Genomic DNA, 17,650 nt, shown 5'->3' with positions numbered 1-17,650 from the left:
ATGCAGAAGCCTCCTACCACCACTTCAGTGTCGCTGAGCCCCCCACAGCCGTCCGCCTCCTCTTAGCTGGGATAGTAAACATGTGCAGGGGGGGATTTCAAGCTCCTCCCAGGAGAAGGGGACCCAACCAAAGATCGCATATTTTAACGATGTTTCTGTTTGTACCGTAATATTTACAGTCTATGGTTTGTACTGAACGCCGTATGTTGTAATTGAAGACATAACTTCGTTGTGCATCACCAATAAAGTAATAAATCGGGTTTTTTTTGTTGGATGACGCCCTGTTTATCCTTGAAAGTTTGCCTTTACAATCACTGGTGGATTCGGAAAATTTGCGTATTTCCAATTTTAATCTTGGTAATATGGAAGGGCCAAAAGGGAGCCAACATAGATGATAATGATTGCTCAATTCCTTCAGTCAAGATAATCAAACTCGATTATATTTCAAACTCTGGTTACACATATGACCTTTTATATACGACGTTTTTGTTAACTGGACGCTTGTATATTTATCTTAATATTCACAGTCTATGATATTAATTCATTAGTAATAAAAAAAACTGATGAGATTATATGTGCCAACATATCGAGCATTTAGTAATGGAAATCCAACATTTTCTTGATGCCAGCAATTACAGGTAAAGAAAACAATTTCTACGAATTAATTTTCTTGTAATTAGGAAAGTGTTTAAAAACAGAAATATACATAATTCTACGTAATCAAGATGGATTCTCGTCGGGTGCATAGACTGTAAATATTAAGGTCCGGTGCGATTCAGCGCTTTATCAACAAACGATCTATGTTCACTCTCCCGTCACCGCTGTTCTCGCGGGAACTGCAGGAACGCGCCAAAGTAAGAAAACACAAGCCGTGTTAGTGACAGTGACAGAGAAAGCAGGACGACAAAGCTTTGATATAGATTTAAAATCCTTCTCAAATGTGAATTAACCGACGGACGCATTAAACTAAACGGAAGTTCTCTTCATTTCGGCAAGTTTAAGCCGGCAGACTACTAAATAAGATGGTTCTGCAAAACAGTGGCAGGTACAGATCTGACCGAGGACAAAGTGGAGGGGATCAGGAAAACCAGTAAGTATTCTCACTCACATATCTCATATTATCGCCCTTTTTAAAATACAGTGAGTGATATTTACCACAGGATAATGTATGACATGAGAAATCTAGCTGTTATTGTGTTTGAACTACTAGGGACGATGGATCCGCGATGTCAGCCCTCAAGCGGCTGGAGCGCAGCCAGTTCACCGACGAGATGGACGCCCGCTTCGGGTTCGACAGGATGAAGGAGCCGGGGGAGAAAACGGGCTGGTTAATCAACATGCATCCTGTAAGTCCAATAAGTATACTGCGTTAAGCTTTTTGCATGTCTTATGGTTTAAAGTTTATAACAACATGGCCCCTTTCTGCTTCCAGGCGGAGATCCTAGATGAAGACAAGAGGATGATCAGTGCTGTGGACTATTATTTCATACAGGAGGATGGAAGCAGGTTTAAGGTAAGTTGAAACTGGTTACCAGATAAACTTACTGACTTACTGAGTATTTCTGTATCATAAAACACTTGTCCTAACATATCCCTCCCCCTATGTTTTCTGACTGTAGGTGGCCCTCCCATTTAAGCCATATTTCTACATTGCAACTAAAAAGGTATGTGAGCGTCCCACATTTAGTTCTTTGTCTGTCTAAACATGTTCAAACTTTGTCCTAAAGACGACGACTCTTTTTTTTTTTTTTTCAGAACTGCGAGAGAGAAGTCATTTCATACTTGTCAAAGAAGTTTCAAGGAAAGGTGGCAAAGCTTGAAATTTTACCCAAGGAGGACCTGGACCTGGTGAGAGTTTTGTTTGAAGTATCTTCTAACAACACTAGTCTTTGATACATTATGACACAAACAAAAACACAATATTGTTTTTTTTTTTAGATACTTTTTTGAATCAATTTTGTACCAAACACGTATCATCTTTTACCATGCTTGCTTTTCCTCCTCAGCCAAACCATCTAGTCGGGCTGAAGAGAAGCTACGTCAAGCTGTCGTTCAACACCGTCGACGACCTCATCAAGGTCAGGCGTGAGATCTCCCCAGCGGTACGAAAGAACAGAGAGAGAGAGCAGTCCAATGACGCCTACACCTCTATGTTATCAAGGTACCTCCAAACAAACCATCTCATTAGCTGTTTGCCATTATCTTGAAATCTTTATTCGTTTAACTCTTTCTCAGGCTGTTACTGATCTGTTAATGTCTTTACTTTTTACAGTGCTCTATCAGGAGGCCTTGTGACCTCAGCAGACGAAGAGGGGACAATGAAGAGCATTTCAGACCAGTTAGACAACATAGTGGACATGAGGGAGTATGATGTTCCCTATCATGTGCGGTTGTCCATCGACCTCAAGATCCACGTGGTAAAGAGAGATTCCTGTCGCTCCGGTGTTTTAAGAAAGAAGCTAAAAGTGATTTTCTAACCTTTACTGTCTCTGTTTTTCCCAGGCTCACTGGTATAATGTCCGATACAGAGGCAGCGCTTTCCCGCCAGAAATAGTGCGGAGAGATGATTTAGTGGAGCGACCGGTAAAAGGGATTTATTAATTATGTCGAAATCTGTCTCTTTTTTTTTTCAGGTTAGTGTTTTGTGGTACTTAAGCATTGTTTATTTTTCTCTTCAGGATCCGGTCGTTTTGGCTTTTGACATCGAGACCACCAAACTTCCGCTGAAATTTCCAGATGCAGAAAGCGATCAGATAATGATGATCTCCTACATGATTGATGGACAGGTGAGTCGTTCTTCCTTCAAGCGTTACGATGTGTATGGTCTTCGTAAGAGATTTGTCACTTTCAATAACTTTCGTTTCCTTCAAAGGGCTTTCTAATCACAAACCGAGAGATCGTTTCTGAGAATATTGAAGATTTTGAGTTCACTCCCAAACCTGAGTATGAAGGGCCTTTCACTGTGTTCAATGAGGATGACGAGGTATATGAATGCATAAGAGTAGATCTATCACACTGAAAATAAAAACGAAGGTCCATTCAAATGCGTCTTCAGTTTACAAATGTGAGGCTCTGTTATTTTCCATAAATGTAATTTAAACGTAAACTTCTACGTCTGCAGGCGGCCCTCCTCCAGAGATTTTTTGATCACGTTCATGAAACTAAACCAAACATCTTTGTGACATACAATGGAGACTTCTTTGACTGGTGAGCGGTTTATGTAGAATTATTACTTTAATTACTCACAATATGGTGTTTACCCTAAGGTTATTAATGGTGTTTGTTGTGCTCTTTAAAGGCCTTTTGTTGAGACTCGGGCTGCCCTGCATGGACTGAACATGTACCGGGAGATCGGCTTCCAGAAGGACAATCAGGGGGAGTACAAGTCCAGTCAAGCCATCCACATGGACAGCTTTAGGTTTGCAGTTCAAATGAGAACACTGGCTAACACACTTCAGGTTTCTTTTTCGATGAGTTAATTTCTAACCTGTGTCTCTGCTGTGTCAGGTGGGTAAAGAGGGACAGCTACCTGCCGGTGGGGAGTCACAATCTGAAGGCAGCAGCAAAGGCTAAACTGGGCTACGACCCGGTGGAGCTGGACCCAGAGGAGATGTGTCGCATGGCAACTGAGGAGCCACAGGTACAGAAATGGACTTCAGCTTTTACAGCACTGGAAACAAAGACTTCATCTGTTTTGAGTATATTTCCTTGTTTATTTATTTTTTCTGACTCTCTGCTTTTCTTTTAGACGTTAGCCACCTACTCTGTGTCAGACGCTGTGGCCACATATTACCTCTACATGAAATATGTTCACCCCTTCATCTTTGCTTTGTGCACCATCATCCCCATGGAGCCTGATGAGGTTTGTCTTTTGTATGATTTATTTATAGAAGAAGAAAAAAAAGATCCTGCATTTCAAAGACTGATCATTTCCTGTCTTGTCTTTCTGTCTCTGTCACCAGGTGCTGCGTAAAGGCTCAGGCACTCTGTGTGAAGCCTTGCTTATGGTGCAGGCCTTCCACGCAAACATCATCTTCCCCAACAAGCAGGAGCAGGTCTTCAACAAGCTGACAGACAATGGCCACGTCTTGGACTCTGAGACCTATGTAGGCGGCCATGTGGAGGCGCTGGAGTCCGGCGTGTTTCGCAGTGATATCCCCTGCCGCTTCAAAATGGTACACTTTAAATTTACGGCAGTTTTACGTCACTGCTTTTTGTATGTCGTTGTAAGCATGACGGTTTGGTCTGGTGTGTTGACAGAACCCAGCCGCATTTGACTTCCTGATGCAAAGAGTTGAGAGAACAATGCGCCATGCCATCGAGGAAGAGGAGAGCATCCCTTTGGAGCAGGTCACCAACTTCAATGAGGTATGTTGACTTTGAATTGATTCCTTTCATTATCGTTTGGTCTCTTCTTAGTGTTTATTATGCTAAGAAGTTTTCTCTGCACTGATCAAATATCTCTGGTATATTTTCTCAGGTTTGTGATGAGATCAAAAAGAAGTTAACTTCCCTTAAAGAGGTTCCAAACCGGATCGAGTGTCCCCTTATCTACCATCTGGATGTCGGGGCGATGTACCCCAATATCATCCTCACCAACCGCCTGCAGGTAAAACATAAATCAACATGCATAATGCATGGGATAAAACGCATAGAGAGGCTCGAAATTAAACACTTTCATTTAAACCTTTTAAAGCCATCTGCCATGGTTGATGAAGCCACTTGTGCTGCCTGTGACTTTAACAAACCTGGTGCTACCTGTCAGAGGAGGATGGCCTGGCAGTGGAGAGGAGAAATCAGTAAGTTTCATGTAACCTGTAACTAGCTGCTGCAAACATTGCTTTTACAGCGCGCGGAGGAAAAAAAAAAAAGTTGTGTTCACTTTTCCTGCAGTGCCGGCCAGTCGCAGTGAGTTCCATCGCATCCAGCAGCAACTTGAGTCTGAGAAGTTTCCACCGTTTTTCCCAAACGGTCCACCTCGGGCGTTCCACACGCTCAACAGAGAAGAGCAGGCCAAACACGAGAAGAAACGTCTGGCAGGTCAGCGCTTTAGATTTTCTATCTCTAAATGACTGGCTGCCTTAAAGCATTGTTTAACATGTCTTTTCTTTGCGTTAGATTATTGTAAGAAGGCCTACAAGAAAATTCACGTCACAAAGCTGGAGGAGCGGACAACCACCATCTGTCAGAGAGAAAACTCTTTTTACGTCGACACCGTGAGAGCTTTTAGAGATCGCCGATATGAATTCAAGGGACTTCACAAGGTATTAACAACGATCCCTAGCAGCAATTAAACTCAAATTCATTTTAAATAGCATGCTATAGTGAAATCTTGTTTCTCTTTAAATATATTTTGCTATAGGTGTGGAAGAAGAAGCTTTCAGCAGCTCAGGACAATGGAGACGCCGCTGAGGCGAAGCGCTGTAAAAACATGGAGATCCTGTACGAGTCTCTGCAGCTGGCTCACAAGTGTATCCTCAACTCTTTCTACGGCTACGTCATGAGGAAAGGGTACGAGTCAGCGACGGTTTTCGCCATTCAAACCCGCAAACACCATCTAACCGTCTCCTTACCCATGAGCCCTTCAGCCATGCTGCTGGTGCTGATGTTGTCTGTGCTGTCTCTGTGCTTCCATCAGGGCGCGCTGGTACTCCATGGAGATGGCTGGCATTGTGTGCTTCACTGGAGCCAACATCATCACTCAGGCCAGGGAGCTCATTGAACAAATAGGGTGAGTGTATTTTGATACACTACTTTCAAAATAAATGATTTTGATTAGAGGAAGATCTGGGCTAACTCAGGAATATATTTTGCTCCTACCCCGGTTATTTAAGATGTTGGTAACGTGACTTTGGTGCATTAATACTAGTAAAGTACTGCATTGTTGTTATCATCTCTAATACATGAGCTAAAAGATGATGTAATACATTTCCATTTGTCACATGAGTTCTTTCTCTTCTGCTTCTCTACCCCTCAGGCGGCCCCTCGAGTTGGACACTGATGGTATCTGGTGCGTCCTCCCTAACACCTTCCCAGAGAACTTTGTGGTGAAAACCAGTAACGAGAAGAAGCCCAAGGTGACCATCTCTTACCCTGGGGCCATGCTGAACATCATGGTGAAGGAGGGATTCACCAACGATCAGTACCACGAGCTGGTGGACCCCGCCACCCTCACCTACAACACCAGGTCAGAGAACAGCATCTTCTTTGAGGTGGACGGACCGTACCTGGCAATGATCCTGCCTGCTTCCAAAGAGGAGGGAAAGAAGCTCAAGAAAAGGTAAGGTAATTGTGGATTTCTTTAGTTTGGTTATTAAACCTATAAAGGATCTGCTTTGAGGGATTTCTTTCTGTTTATTTCAGGTACGCCGTGTTCAATGAGGACGGCTCTCTGGCTGAGCTGAAGGGTTTTGAAGTGAAGAGAAGAGGAGAGCTCCAGCTCATTAAGATTTTTCAGTCATCAGTGTTTGAGGCTTTCCTCAAAGGGACCACTCTGGAGGAAGTGTACGCTTCTGTGGCCAAAGTGGCCGACTACTGGCTGGATGTTCTGTACAGCAAGGTACAATCGTGTGTTTAAACCATGAAAATCATATCTGATTATTTTCATCATTATTTCTGACCTGTGGAGAAGCTGACATGAACCACTTGTTAATCATACGTTTTAACTACAGTTTCATTTCCAAGAAAAACTGTGTCATCAATACTAGTCCTCATCACCTTTACAAGAAGCTGATTGACTTATTTCACTTGTTTTCCCAGGCTGCCAACATGCCAGACGCCGAGCTGTTTGAACTGATTTCAGAGAATCGTTCGATGTCCAGGAAGCTGGAGGACTATGGAGAGCAGAAATCGACCTCCATCAGCACAGCAAAGAGACTGGCTGAGTTCTTGGGAGACCAAATGGTGAAGGATGCCGGCCTGAGCTGCCGCTATATTATCTCGAGAAAACCAGAGGGCGCTCCTGTCACAGAACGGTGGGACTATATATTTTTCATAACTCTGGGAAGGTGAAGGGTCTATATGGCGCTGTAGCTATGCCACTTTGAACACAAAACCCTTATGTTAGACCGTTATCCTGCCAAAGAAGTCCGTTCATTTAGAGGTCAGGGAACATTACTGATACAACATGAAGTTACAGAAATGTGATTACGCTACATTAATTCAGACTATAAACACTGTGTATAATTCAAATATTAAAGTATTTAGAAAAACTAAAAGTAAAAGTCAGACTCCTAGGCCATTGGTGACCTTGTTCAGAAGAATACAGTGTAACTGTAACTAATGTTAATTCTGGCCAAAGGCCTTTTGTTTCTTTTTATTTGTTTGTATAGAGAAAGGAATGAAAAGAGCAGGCATGGTGTCAGATAGATGTTCTACTGTCAGTGGTATCCAATAAAATGGTGTCAGTGTTGCTTTCCCTTTGTTAAATGTTGTTGAGAAGAAGCACTTTGTAACATAAGCAGAGTAAAAGCTTCGAGAGTGACAGCGACTGATGTGCGTCTTGCTCCATCAGAGCCATTCCTCTGGCCATCTTCCAGGCCGAGTCCAGCGTGAAGAAACATTTCCTCCGTAAGTGGTTGAAGATGCCCAGCCTGCATGACTTGGACATCCGCTCGGTGAGTTTTCAAACAGGTCTGCTGGACTTTTCTGTCGTAATGAACTCCAGTGCGCCCTCTTTTCTGACGCTGCTGTGTGCCCTTTCAGATCCTTGATTGGAGTTATTACATCGAGAGATTGGGTAGTGCCATCCAGAAAATCATCACCATCCCTGCAGCTCTTCAACAGGCAAGCAAAAAAATTTACACATTTCATAAGTATTTTAGCCTATCCCTTTTTAATGTAAACAGATACTAAATGTTTCCGTTCATCATCATCAGGTGAAGAATCCAGTTCCCAGAGTGAGGCATCCTGACTGGCTTCACAAGAAACTCCTGGAGAAAAATGATATTTACAAGCAGAAGAAAATCAGTGAGCTGTTCACCAGTGAGGGCAAGAGACAGGTTTGTTCTCCTCTGAGCAAAACATGAGAATTTCAACACGGACTTCAGAAACACTTTGGATGTGAAGTAGCTTTTCTACGATTCCTTCTGTGAGTTTCTTTCATTCTTTTCCAAACAACCTTTCCTCTGTCAGGTGGCCCATCAGCCTCTCCCAGAAGGCCAAGCCGCCGACATCGAGGACTTCGGGAGGCCAGCCAAACCGCTGCTGCCAGCCATCCTCATCAGCACCAAGCGGAAGCGGGCATCTCAGGGAGAGGACAGCCAGGTTGAGTCTCAGGATGTGGAGCTCACTCAGTCCTGGAGAGAGATTTTGGGGCCACCCCCATCTACAGGAAACACAAGGGTAAGCTAGCAGCAACAAGCACAAAGTGTTTTCTGTTACATCTGACACCACTTAGACACTCCAAATGTTCTTTAAATCAGCATCTCTCACATTCTACTCCAATGTCAGGTACACCTCTTTCTATGTAATGAGGCACTGAATTGGAGATCACTTGAACCAAATCTCATGACAAAAAGTATTAAGAATATAGGAAATAAAAATTATCTAGAAGGACGAGTTGGATGGCAAAAGTTGTATTAATTTATCTCTCAGTCTGAAACCTTTCTGAGTTAAAACATTTGTGTTGTGTTTCAAAATGAATAGGAACTTGTTTGCGGCATTCGAAGTCTGGGAGAAAAAAAAAGTGCATCTGCTTAACATCTAAGTCAGTTGTCATTTTCTATAAATAAATGACCATAATAAAAATAATGTTTTTTTGTAAGTTGGGAAAAATGTTGAACATAAAAAAAAAAAAAATCAAACACAAACCTATAAATAGCCAAACAAGAGAAAAACATATGTGCAGTGGTCTCTTGATTTTTTTCCAAAGCTGTATTTTCAGAGAAAGGATTCATCAGACAAATTTGACAAAACAGTCGAAAAACATGAATATTGCCTCTGCCTGTGTACAGGAGCAGCGTCTTGTGTGGCTACGGTACCACAAGAAGAAGTGGGAGCTGCAGCTGAGGCAGAGGAAGGAGAGGAAGAAGAGGAGGAGGCTGCTGGACGGTGAAGTGCAGCATGTAGGGAGCGGCGTGATCAGAGATGGCCCCACCACCGGCCTGGGGAACTTCCTCCGCAAAACCGCTCGCAGCATCCTCGACATGCCGTGGCAAATAGTTCAGGTGGGACAATGTCGCCTTAGTCGTCATCCTCCAATCAGTTAACCGATAACTTTTTTTTTTTTTTTTACACTCATCTTTTCTCGTGTGGTGTTGTATTCCTGCTCAGATTGCAGAAACGACTCACCCCGGTCTGTACAAGCTGTGGGCTGTGATTGGAAATGACCTCCACTGCATGAAGCTCAACATCCCCCGAGTTTTCTACGTCAACCAGAAAGTCCCCAAACAGGAGGAGGGAGCCACATACAAAAAGGCATGCGATGAGAAGATGCAGTAAAAATGTATTGTAGTTGTGATCTATGTTGTGAGAGCACGTGTGGTCAAAATAATGAGCTGCATGTTATCGTACTGTGTGGCTTCAGGTGAACCGCATGCTGCCTCGCTCTAACATGGTTTGTTACCTGTATGAGTACTGTGTGCCAGAGGACATGTACCAGGAGCACATCAACGAGATCAATGCGGACCTGTCCGCCCCCGACATTGAAGGAGTTTATGAAACACAGGTACAGATTCATGTAGATTTCCCTCGAGTGGTTCATTACCTCACTCATGAAGCTCTACAATGCCATAAAAGTCAAAACACACAAAATCCTACTACTGTGATCTCCTTCAGGTTCCGTTACTGTTTCGGGCACTGGTGAAGCTTGGATGTGTGTGTATGGTCAACAAGCATGTAGTGAGGGATCAGGCTGGCAGAGATGCCGACACTTTTGACCTGGAGCATCTGGAGATGAGGTCTCTGGCCCAGTTCAGCTACCTGGAGCCTGGTAAAACCTGTTTTCTTCTTTTTTTTCTTTTACCATTTTCTCTCTCTTCAACCCTACATTTTTGTATCATGTTTCCCGTTATATTATAAGTTTTACATCAATGTCTTGTTTTCACTCTTTTAGGTAGTGTTCGCCATATGTACTTGTATCATCACAGCCAGGGTCACAAAGCCCTGTTTGGTCTCTTCATCCCCTCTCAGCGCAAAGCCAGCATCTTCGTCCTGGACACAGTAAGAACAACAAACCCTATGATTTCTTCTAGTGGCAGAGTGTTGATTTATTGAATCATATATTTCAACGGGAGGCTCATCCAATGCCAACACATTTATGGCTGCTCTACTGGAAACATAAAAATAGTTGTTTAGAGTTTGGCAAAAGAGGAATATATGTTTTGATCCCAGCTGAAATACAACATCCCTCTGATCTCTGTATTTTGATCTACTAAGGTGAGGAGCAACCAGATGCCCAACCTGAGTAACCTCTACACAGCTGAGCGCACCGCTCTCCTGGAGAAGACGACAGAGGAGCTCCTCCCTCCAGAGAAACACAACTTTGAGGTCCGAGCTGAAAACGACGTGAAGGCTATTTACCGCGCTCTGCAGCGCATACTGCTAAGCTACAAGGTAAAATATACAGCAGCTATTTCAAATAAGGAATTGTCCTCTTACACAGATTACTATTTACTTCCATGTGCCTGGGTTATTGGTGTAGTATAATGCCTTTGCTTGGTTTATTGCTGCAAACAGGAGGAGCGTCGTGGGCCCACCCTCATCGCTTTGCAGTCAAACTGGGAGCTGCGGCGGTTGGCGGCAGGCATGCCGTTGCTCGAGGAGTTTCCTGTCGTTCCAGTACATGTGGTTGATGAGATCAGCTATAATGTGCTGGACTGGCAACGCCACGGTGCTCGGCGCATGGTCCGTCACTACCTGAACCTGGACAGCTGTCTGTCACAGGCCTTTGACATGGCCAGGTACAAACTGCACACTGCTGTCTCTGTGGATTTGATATTCTTTTACAGAGAAGGTGGCTGTAGTTTCCAGCATTGTATTTTCCGTTAGAAAGTTTGGTTGACAGAATCTAGATTTAGTTTTAAGAATCATTTGAACTAACAATGTCTCTTGCTTTCAGGTATTATCACTTACCTGTGGGGAACTTGCCTCAGGATGTGTCCATTTTTGGCTCCGACTTGTTCCTGGCGAGACATCTACGGAAACACAACCACCTGCTGTGGCTCTCTCCCACAGCCAGGCCCGACCTCGGAGGAAAAGAGGCCGATGACAGTCGTCTGGTGATGGAAAATGAAGACAGGTGCTCTGTGGAAATCAATGCTCAGGGCTGCTATTCCACAGGTACCACATAGCCATGACACAATGCCAAAAAAGCAGACCATAGAGCAAGTGCACATTCTTAGAGTGTCTATCTCCGTGTTTCTAAACCATCATCTTTCTATTTATGTCAGTGTGTGTGGAGCTGGACCTCCAGAGTCTGGCAGTAAACACCATCCTCCAGTCACAGCACGTCAACGACATGGAGGGCGGAGCTAGTCTGGGTGTCAGTTTTGATGTGATCCAGCAGGCCTCGTTGGAGGACATGATGTCAGGAAACCAGGGAGCCAGCTCTCTTGCTAGCTATGATGAGACAGCTCTCTGCTCCAACACCTTCAGGTGTGTAAACACAGGCTGTACATATGAAACGCACATGCATATTGGTAACTTAGTGCAGGGTTTTTTATTGGTCCATGTTTCTTTATTCCTCATTGTTTTGCTAACCTCAGTCTTTGTACTGTGTTGTGTTGCACAGGATCCTGAAGAGCATGGTGGTCGGATGGGTCAGAGAGATCACGCAGTTTCACAACGTTTACGCTGACAACCAGGTGATGCACTTCTACCGCTGGCTGCGCTCACCCAGCTCTCTGCTCTATGACCCTGCCCTGCACCGCACGTTGCACAACATGATGAAGAAGGTGTTTCTACAGTGAGTGCTGCATCATCCTCTTGGCTGCAAAACATATTGATTAAGTATCAAACTTTGTGTCATGAACAAGAGAGAGATTTAACTAGTACAAGTGGACAGGCTATCAGCCTCTCCAATTACTCTTCTTCACCTGTAGAGTAATCACATGTTTCTTATCATTCAGTGAGTGCTCATTTATTTGTTTAGCTAGAACCCCTTTTAGCTATTACTCTAGAACTATTCTTCCTTGGGTCTGTATAAAACTAGACATTGAAATATAACAATATAAAGTAGATCTTGAGCTAAATGTCACTGCACTCATTAAAGTGCCGATTACACTTAGTTGTTGCAACTTGATACAGTTCTGAGAGTAATCAATTTTGACTTTATAATGTACAATGTCAGAACAAATTGATAAAGAGCTTATAGTAGCTCTGCTGAGGGTGAGGTTTTCTAAGCCATCCTTTGGTCACACATTATCGAGCTGCAGTGTGAACTCCTTTTGATAATGGTTCTCTCATTGTGATGTCAGACTGGTGGCAGAGTTCAAACGTCTCGGCTCCACTGTGGTTTACGGAAACTTCAACAGGATCATCTTGTGTACTAAAAAGCGGAGGATCGACGACGCCATCGGCTACGTTGAGTACATCACAAACAGGTCAGACAGCTAGTCTCTGCAGGTCACACCAGAGAGCATGTTCTTTTTTTTTTTTTATCAACAGGTTTAAGGAATGTAACAGCGTTTATATTATCAGTAATTAAATGAACAAGCATAAACTTCCTCCATGCATAGAAAAATATAAATTTCAATTATATTTATTGCTTTACCTATTACAGCAGTAAAACTCCTGGGGTCCCTACGAAACAAGACATTTAAGCACAACACTAGAGCTTTTTTTTTATAATATAAATTATATATATCCAGAAGAACTGAGACAGACTATTTGCATCTGAGCCAGGACACTAAAATCTGAATAAAAATAAAAAACATCCATTAGGAGCAGTTTGATGTTTTGATGATGTAAACCACAACACTGTCTCAGCCAAAGTGAGTTCTATAAAGAAAAAACAGAGGGGAAAACTGCTCATTAGGCTAATGGAATGAAAAATTAAAGAATGAAGTCAGGCCATTATACTTATGTTGTAACTCGGGGATTCATGTCTTACAGGTCTTTGGTCAGTTTAATGTTGTGGCTCGCACCAAATGTTTGTCCAAAACCTTCGGTGCAGCGTAACAGCAGCATTTCTGAGGTCATCTCACAAGAACAAACCCTGGTGCTTTTAACTGTTAGATTTCTGATGATCATCTCCAAGCATTTAGATGTGTTTATAAACTTTTGTCGCCCTCAGTTTGAGGTTTTAATCCTCTCCTCACATTACCCAAAATCTGACACATCATCATCCTTTACTTACTGTTTCTCCTCTAGCATCCACTCCAGAGAAATCTTTCACTCCTTGTCCATCTCCTTCTCCCGCTGCTGGGAGTTCCTGCTGTGGATGGATCCGGCTAACTGCGGCGGCGTGAAGGGCAAGCTGCCCTCCGGCTTCATGTATGGAGAGGTAAAACAAACTTCTGCCTCACAATATATTTAATTAAAGTTGCAGAACTGAACTCACACAACCTCCCCAATTGTGTTAGAACGGAGCCAAAGAGAAGAAAAAGAGACAAGACGAGGGGGATGAGGAGGGCAGTGAGGATGAGGAGAACGAGGTGGAAGAGGAAGATGCTGATGGAGAGACAGATGATGTGGAGGAGCTGATTGAGAGCAACTGGAACATCATGCAGTATCTTCCCCAAACTGCATCCTGTCAGAAATACTTCCTCATGATCGTCTCTGGTAAGAAATAATCAATGCACATTTGATTTATTTCTTGCTTTTTCTACTTTCCAAATCTTACTCAGACACCTCCTGTTTTTTCACACCAGCTTACATAGCAGCGGTGTACCACAGCATGAAAGAGGAGCTGAGACGCAACGCTCCTGGTGCAACACCTGTCAAGAGACGTGGAGGTAGCCAGGCTTCCCAGCAGGCAGTGGGAGACTTGAGTGCCCTTCCCGGTAAGATCTACAATTCTACAATTAATTTAGCCGATTATTTTGTCCAAAGACATACATCAGAAAGTAAGTAGAACACAAGCAAGGATCTAGAGAGGAGGCAACATGGTCTGTAAGTGCTTTAAGGCACATGCAGTGCACAGACGCTAAGCACATGTGCTGTTTTGGGTAGTTTGAAGACCAGTCACTGCTGCGTTTTGGATCATGTCCAAAGGTTTGATTGTGCATTCAGGAAGACTTGTCAATAAGCAGTTTCAATAGTCATTGTGTGATATGTCAAGAGCCTGGAGCTGTGCAGCATGCTCTGACAGGTAAGGTCTGATCTTCTTGATGTTGTACAGGGCAAATCAACATGACCGGGCAATCGAGGCCACTTGAACTTCAACGTTAGCTGGTCATCTGTCATGACTTCGAGGTTTCAGGCAGACTTTGTAGGCATGATTTTGTTTGTTCCAAGCTGGATATTGATCTGAGGTTGCATAGAGAGACTGGCTGGGATGACAACAAGCTCAGTCATTGATTGTTTGAGTTGAAGGTGGGTTTCAATCATCCATTTAGAGATATCAGCTAGGCATGACGAAAGAGCTGGGTATCGTCAGCATAGCAGTGGTATCAGAAAACATGAGACTGGAATATTGCACCAACTGAGGTGGTGTATATGTAGAAGAGAAGGGGAACCACTTCGGTCACTTCTCACTTCCAGGACACGAAACAGCAGAGGGCAGATTCTGTGAAGCAAGTTTAGAGAGCATGGATAGGAGGATTTGTTGGTTAATTGTGTGAAACCAGCCTGTAGTTCTCAACCTGGGTTGGGTTGAGTGTGTGTGTGTCTTTTGAGCAGTGGCTCAGTCGAGCTTGCTGGAATAAACTGGGAACACACTGGTTGACACAGAGGAGTTAATGATGTGCACAACTGCAGCGTTAAATGTAGAGGAAATGGTCTGTAGGAGTCTTGATTGTCTTGATTGGGTCTAGAGGAAAGGTGGTGGGCTGAGAGTCTAGCATAAGCTTAGAGACTTTGTTTTGGTTAGAGGGGAGAATGATGACGTTAGTGAAGTCTTCCCTGGTGTTTCTTAGGAACTTCTCATTTAAGTTGTTAAAGTTACACTTAATCAAATGAAATGGGGCTTTTTTAAAACGTAAAGTTTTTTAATGATATAATTATATTCACAATGTTTTTTAAATGCTAACACACTATCATTTTCCTTCTTCTTTTGTACAGCTCTAAATAGATAAAAACGTAATACTTCTTGAAATGAAACAAAGATATACATTTTTTTTAAATCATGACTTAAGATCTAATCCGGTCGGGGTCAGGGAGGGGTCAAGTGGAACAAGCGATTTTAATTGCATTAAGGTCGAGACGTTCTCTCAGATTTAGTTTTAATTGCATCTCTCCCACAGGAATGATCTCCTTCTCCCAGGAATATGTGTCGAGTGAGCTCACCCAAAACTTTTTCACCATCACTCAAAAAATCCAGAAGAAGGTGACAGGCACCCGCAGTGTGACACAGCCCTCAGAGATGTTCCCTGTCCTGCCTGGATCACACCTGCCCCTCAACAACCCAGCACTGGAGTTTATCAAATATGTTTGCCAGGTAATGTTACTAAAGAAAAAAAAATATTAATCTAGGCAGTCATGATTTTCCTCTCACGCATTGAAATCGCATTAGATTATTCTACAGTTCTATTTCCTCGTCTCCACCATATCTATCTACAGGTCCTTTCACTGGACGCTAACATCATGAACCAGGTGAACAAGTTGAAAAGAGACTTGCTGCGCCTTGTCGACGTCGGAGAGTTTTCCGAGAACGCTCAGTTCCGTGACCCCTGCAACTCGTACATCTTGCCAGAGGTCATCTGTCACCACTGCAACTTCTGTCGTGACCTCGACCTCTGCAAGGACCCATCTGTGGCACAAGTGAGAGGAGGAGCAGTGACGTTCATCATACCAACATTATTATTACTCTTCCTCAGATTCGAGTTTGACAATTGGATTTCTCTCCTCAGGATGGATCTGTGTTGCCTCAGTGGTTCTGCTCAAACTGCCAGGCGCAGTATGAGACTGAGTCAGTCGAGGTGGCTCTGGTGGAAGCTCTGCAGAAGAAACTGATGAGCTACACACTGCAGGACCTGGTGAGACAAGAATGCCGATAATCTGCATCTTAACTGTCTGCTTCATTCACACGCATCTGTTTCCTAAAGCTGCAACACTTCTAAAAATCTGTGTGATTCCAGGTTTGTTCAAAATGTAAAGGAGTGAAGGAAGCAAACATGCCTTTGTACTGCAAATGTGCTGGAGACTTCGACCTCACTTTCCCCGCCAAGGTATTTGCACTCAAATATATCACACCAAACATTGCAAATGTTCTAAAGTTTCACCCTTCCGTGTGGTGATGACCGTGTGTGATTGCTCCTTTTTTGAGCTTTTCTTTTTTCTTTCTTTTATAGAGCTTCTCTGAGCAGATCGCGGTGTTTCGGAGCATAGCGTCTCATTACAACATGAGCTTCCTGGAGGAGACCATCGACTGGTTGCTTGTTATGAGCCCACACATCAGCAAGAGCGCGCACTAATTGAGAAATCTACCACAGAAGTGCATTAATCCCTGAGCGACTTCTGCGGCAAACTCTGTTCAATCTGGGAAACTTTTCCAGTATGTCCACTTGTTCTTAAGCCTTAATGATGTCAGGACAGAGGGGAGGCAGGCTGGAGGAGAAATGTGCTATAGATATGTTTGAATTTGTGATTATGCCGAAATAAGAGTATGTATGAGTGTACATTTTTATATTTGACTGTTAATAAATATTTTTCGACAGTTTTAAGCTGAATTTATTCACTGCTCAGTACTGTTGCACATTCTGAGTGTGTTAAACCTTCCTTCCGTACTTGGCGGCTTATGTGCATGATATTGTATTCTCTCCTCTCTTCCCTCGTGAAAAATGAGGGAGCTAGGGGTGGTAGAGCAACGGCCTGGTCAGATAGGGGTGAGTGCTTGCACTGATCAGGGCACCTCACCCTGACTCTGCTTCTCCAGCCTCTTTCTAAGATCTCTCTTCAGACTGTGTCTTTCTCTTTTCTCTTGTGTTCTCTTTGCCGTTCTTTTCCTGTGTAATGTTAGCTCAAGGAACAGTTGCATTTTGTCTATGGGGGGCATGTGGTAGGTTGGGTAGCATCAGTTTTGTCACTTATCAGTAGGGCACAGGGCCATAGTTGGGATATGGGAAGTCTTTACTGCTCACTTATCCTCTTACTAAGGCACACGTACCTTCTGTGTATTTCAAATCCCTTGCGCTCTACTTCAGCTGGATTTGAATGATCGCTTTCCTGCCTTGCAGTACTTGCCTATTCAGGTTTGGTTTTTTTTCCTCAAGTGCATTCTGAAAGTTTAAAAGCCTGGTCTACACCCCAGCTCTCTAGGGAAAGCCCTTGCCATGATTTTTGTAAGCTTGCTGTGAGGCATCAGTCCTTACCACCACACCATTGTCCTACCTTGCAGCGTTTACTTTTTTAATTGAAGTACTCTCCCGTACGTATTTCCAATCCAAAAGTGTGGTTCAAACGCAAGTAGGAGGAAGTCACATAATTGAAGCTACATGGAAAGGTCCCTGCTGGTATTTAAACTCTAAACCTTCTGGCTGGGAGATTGCTGGTTGATTTTCCACTTTGCAGCACAGTGTGGTGGTTCAAAAGCGTGGTCAAACCCCAGTAG

General features: G+C 43.4%; 1 protein-coding gene across 1 annotated transcript; it reads left to right on the top strand.

Annotated features, from left to right (window-relative positions):
* The first annotated feature begins 860 nt into the window (after window positions 1-860).
* On the top strand, window positions 861-16,759 carry pole (polymerase (DNA directed), epsilon). Its single transcript, XM_061038103.1, has 48 exons — window positions 861-1,090; window positions 1,211-1,346; window positions 1,433-1,513; window positions 1,620-1,664; window positions 1,756-1,848; window positions 2,007-2,161; window positions 2,273-2,417; window positions 2,503-2,583; window positions 2,679-2,786; window positions 2,873-2,983; window positions 3,122-3,207; window positions 3,299-3,418; window positions 3,508-3,640; window positions 3,749-3,862; window positions 3,963-4,175; window positions 4,261-4,368; window positions 4,481-4,609; window positions 4,697-4,799; window positions 4,894-5,040; window positions 5,119-5,264; window positions 5,363-5,511; window positions 5,639-5,731; window positions 5,978-6,280; window positions 6,364-6,559; window positions 6,760-6,974; window positions 7,514-7,616; window positions 7,705-7,785; window positions 7,878-8,000; window positions 8,134-8,343; window positions 8,955-9,167; window positions 9,274-9,417; window positions 9,527-9,667; window positions 9,778-9,931; window positions 10,055-10,161; window positions 10,378-10,554; window positions 10,678-10,901; window positions 11,060-11,280; window positions 11,391-11,595; window positions 11,732-11,905; window positions 12,417-12,542; window positions 13,312-13,444; window positions 13,524-13,722; window positions 13,812-13,943; window positions 15,345-15,538; window positions 15,661-15,861; window positions 15,951-16,076; window positions 16,179-16,268; window positions 16,392-16,759. Exons 1-48 carry the CDS (start codon window positions 1,023-1,025, stop codon window positions 16,512-16,514), a joined length of 6,879 nt encoding a protein of 2,292 aa, XP_060894086.1. The 5' UTR covers window positions 861-1,022; the 3' UTR covers window positions 16,515-16,759.
* The last annotated feature ends 891 nt before the right edge of the window (window positions 16,760-17,650 follow it).

The sequence above is a fragment of the Labrus mixtus genome, chromosome 5, assembly GCF_963584025.1.
Source record: "Labrus mixtus chromosome 5, fLabMix1.1, whole genome shotgun sequence".
In the NCBI taxonomy this organism is placed as follows: domain Eukaryota; kingdom Metazoa; phylum Chordata; class Actinopteri; order Labriformes; family Labridae; genus Labrus; species Labrus mixtus.
This window is presented reverse-complemented; position numbering and strand designations above follow the sequence as displayed.

What these genes read in the sequence shown, in the direction of transcription:
- pole (XM_061038103.1), top strand. Translation starts at nt 1,023, where the DNA reads ATGGTTCTGCAAAACAGTGGCAGGTACAGATCTGACCGAGGACAAAGT. An exon ending in GGTTAATCAACATGCATCCT is followed by an intron (nt 1,347 to 1,432) that starts GTAAGTCCAATA and finishes TTCTGCTTCCAG; the next exon opens with GCGGAGATCCTAGATGAAGA. An exon ending in GCATCTTCGTCCTGGACACA is followed by an intron (nt 10,162 to 10,377) that starts GTAAGAACAACA and finishes TGATCTACTAAG; the next exon opens with GTGAGGAGCAACCAGATGCC.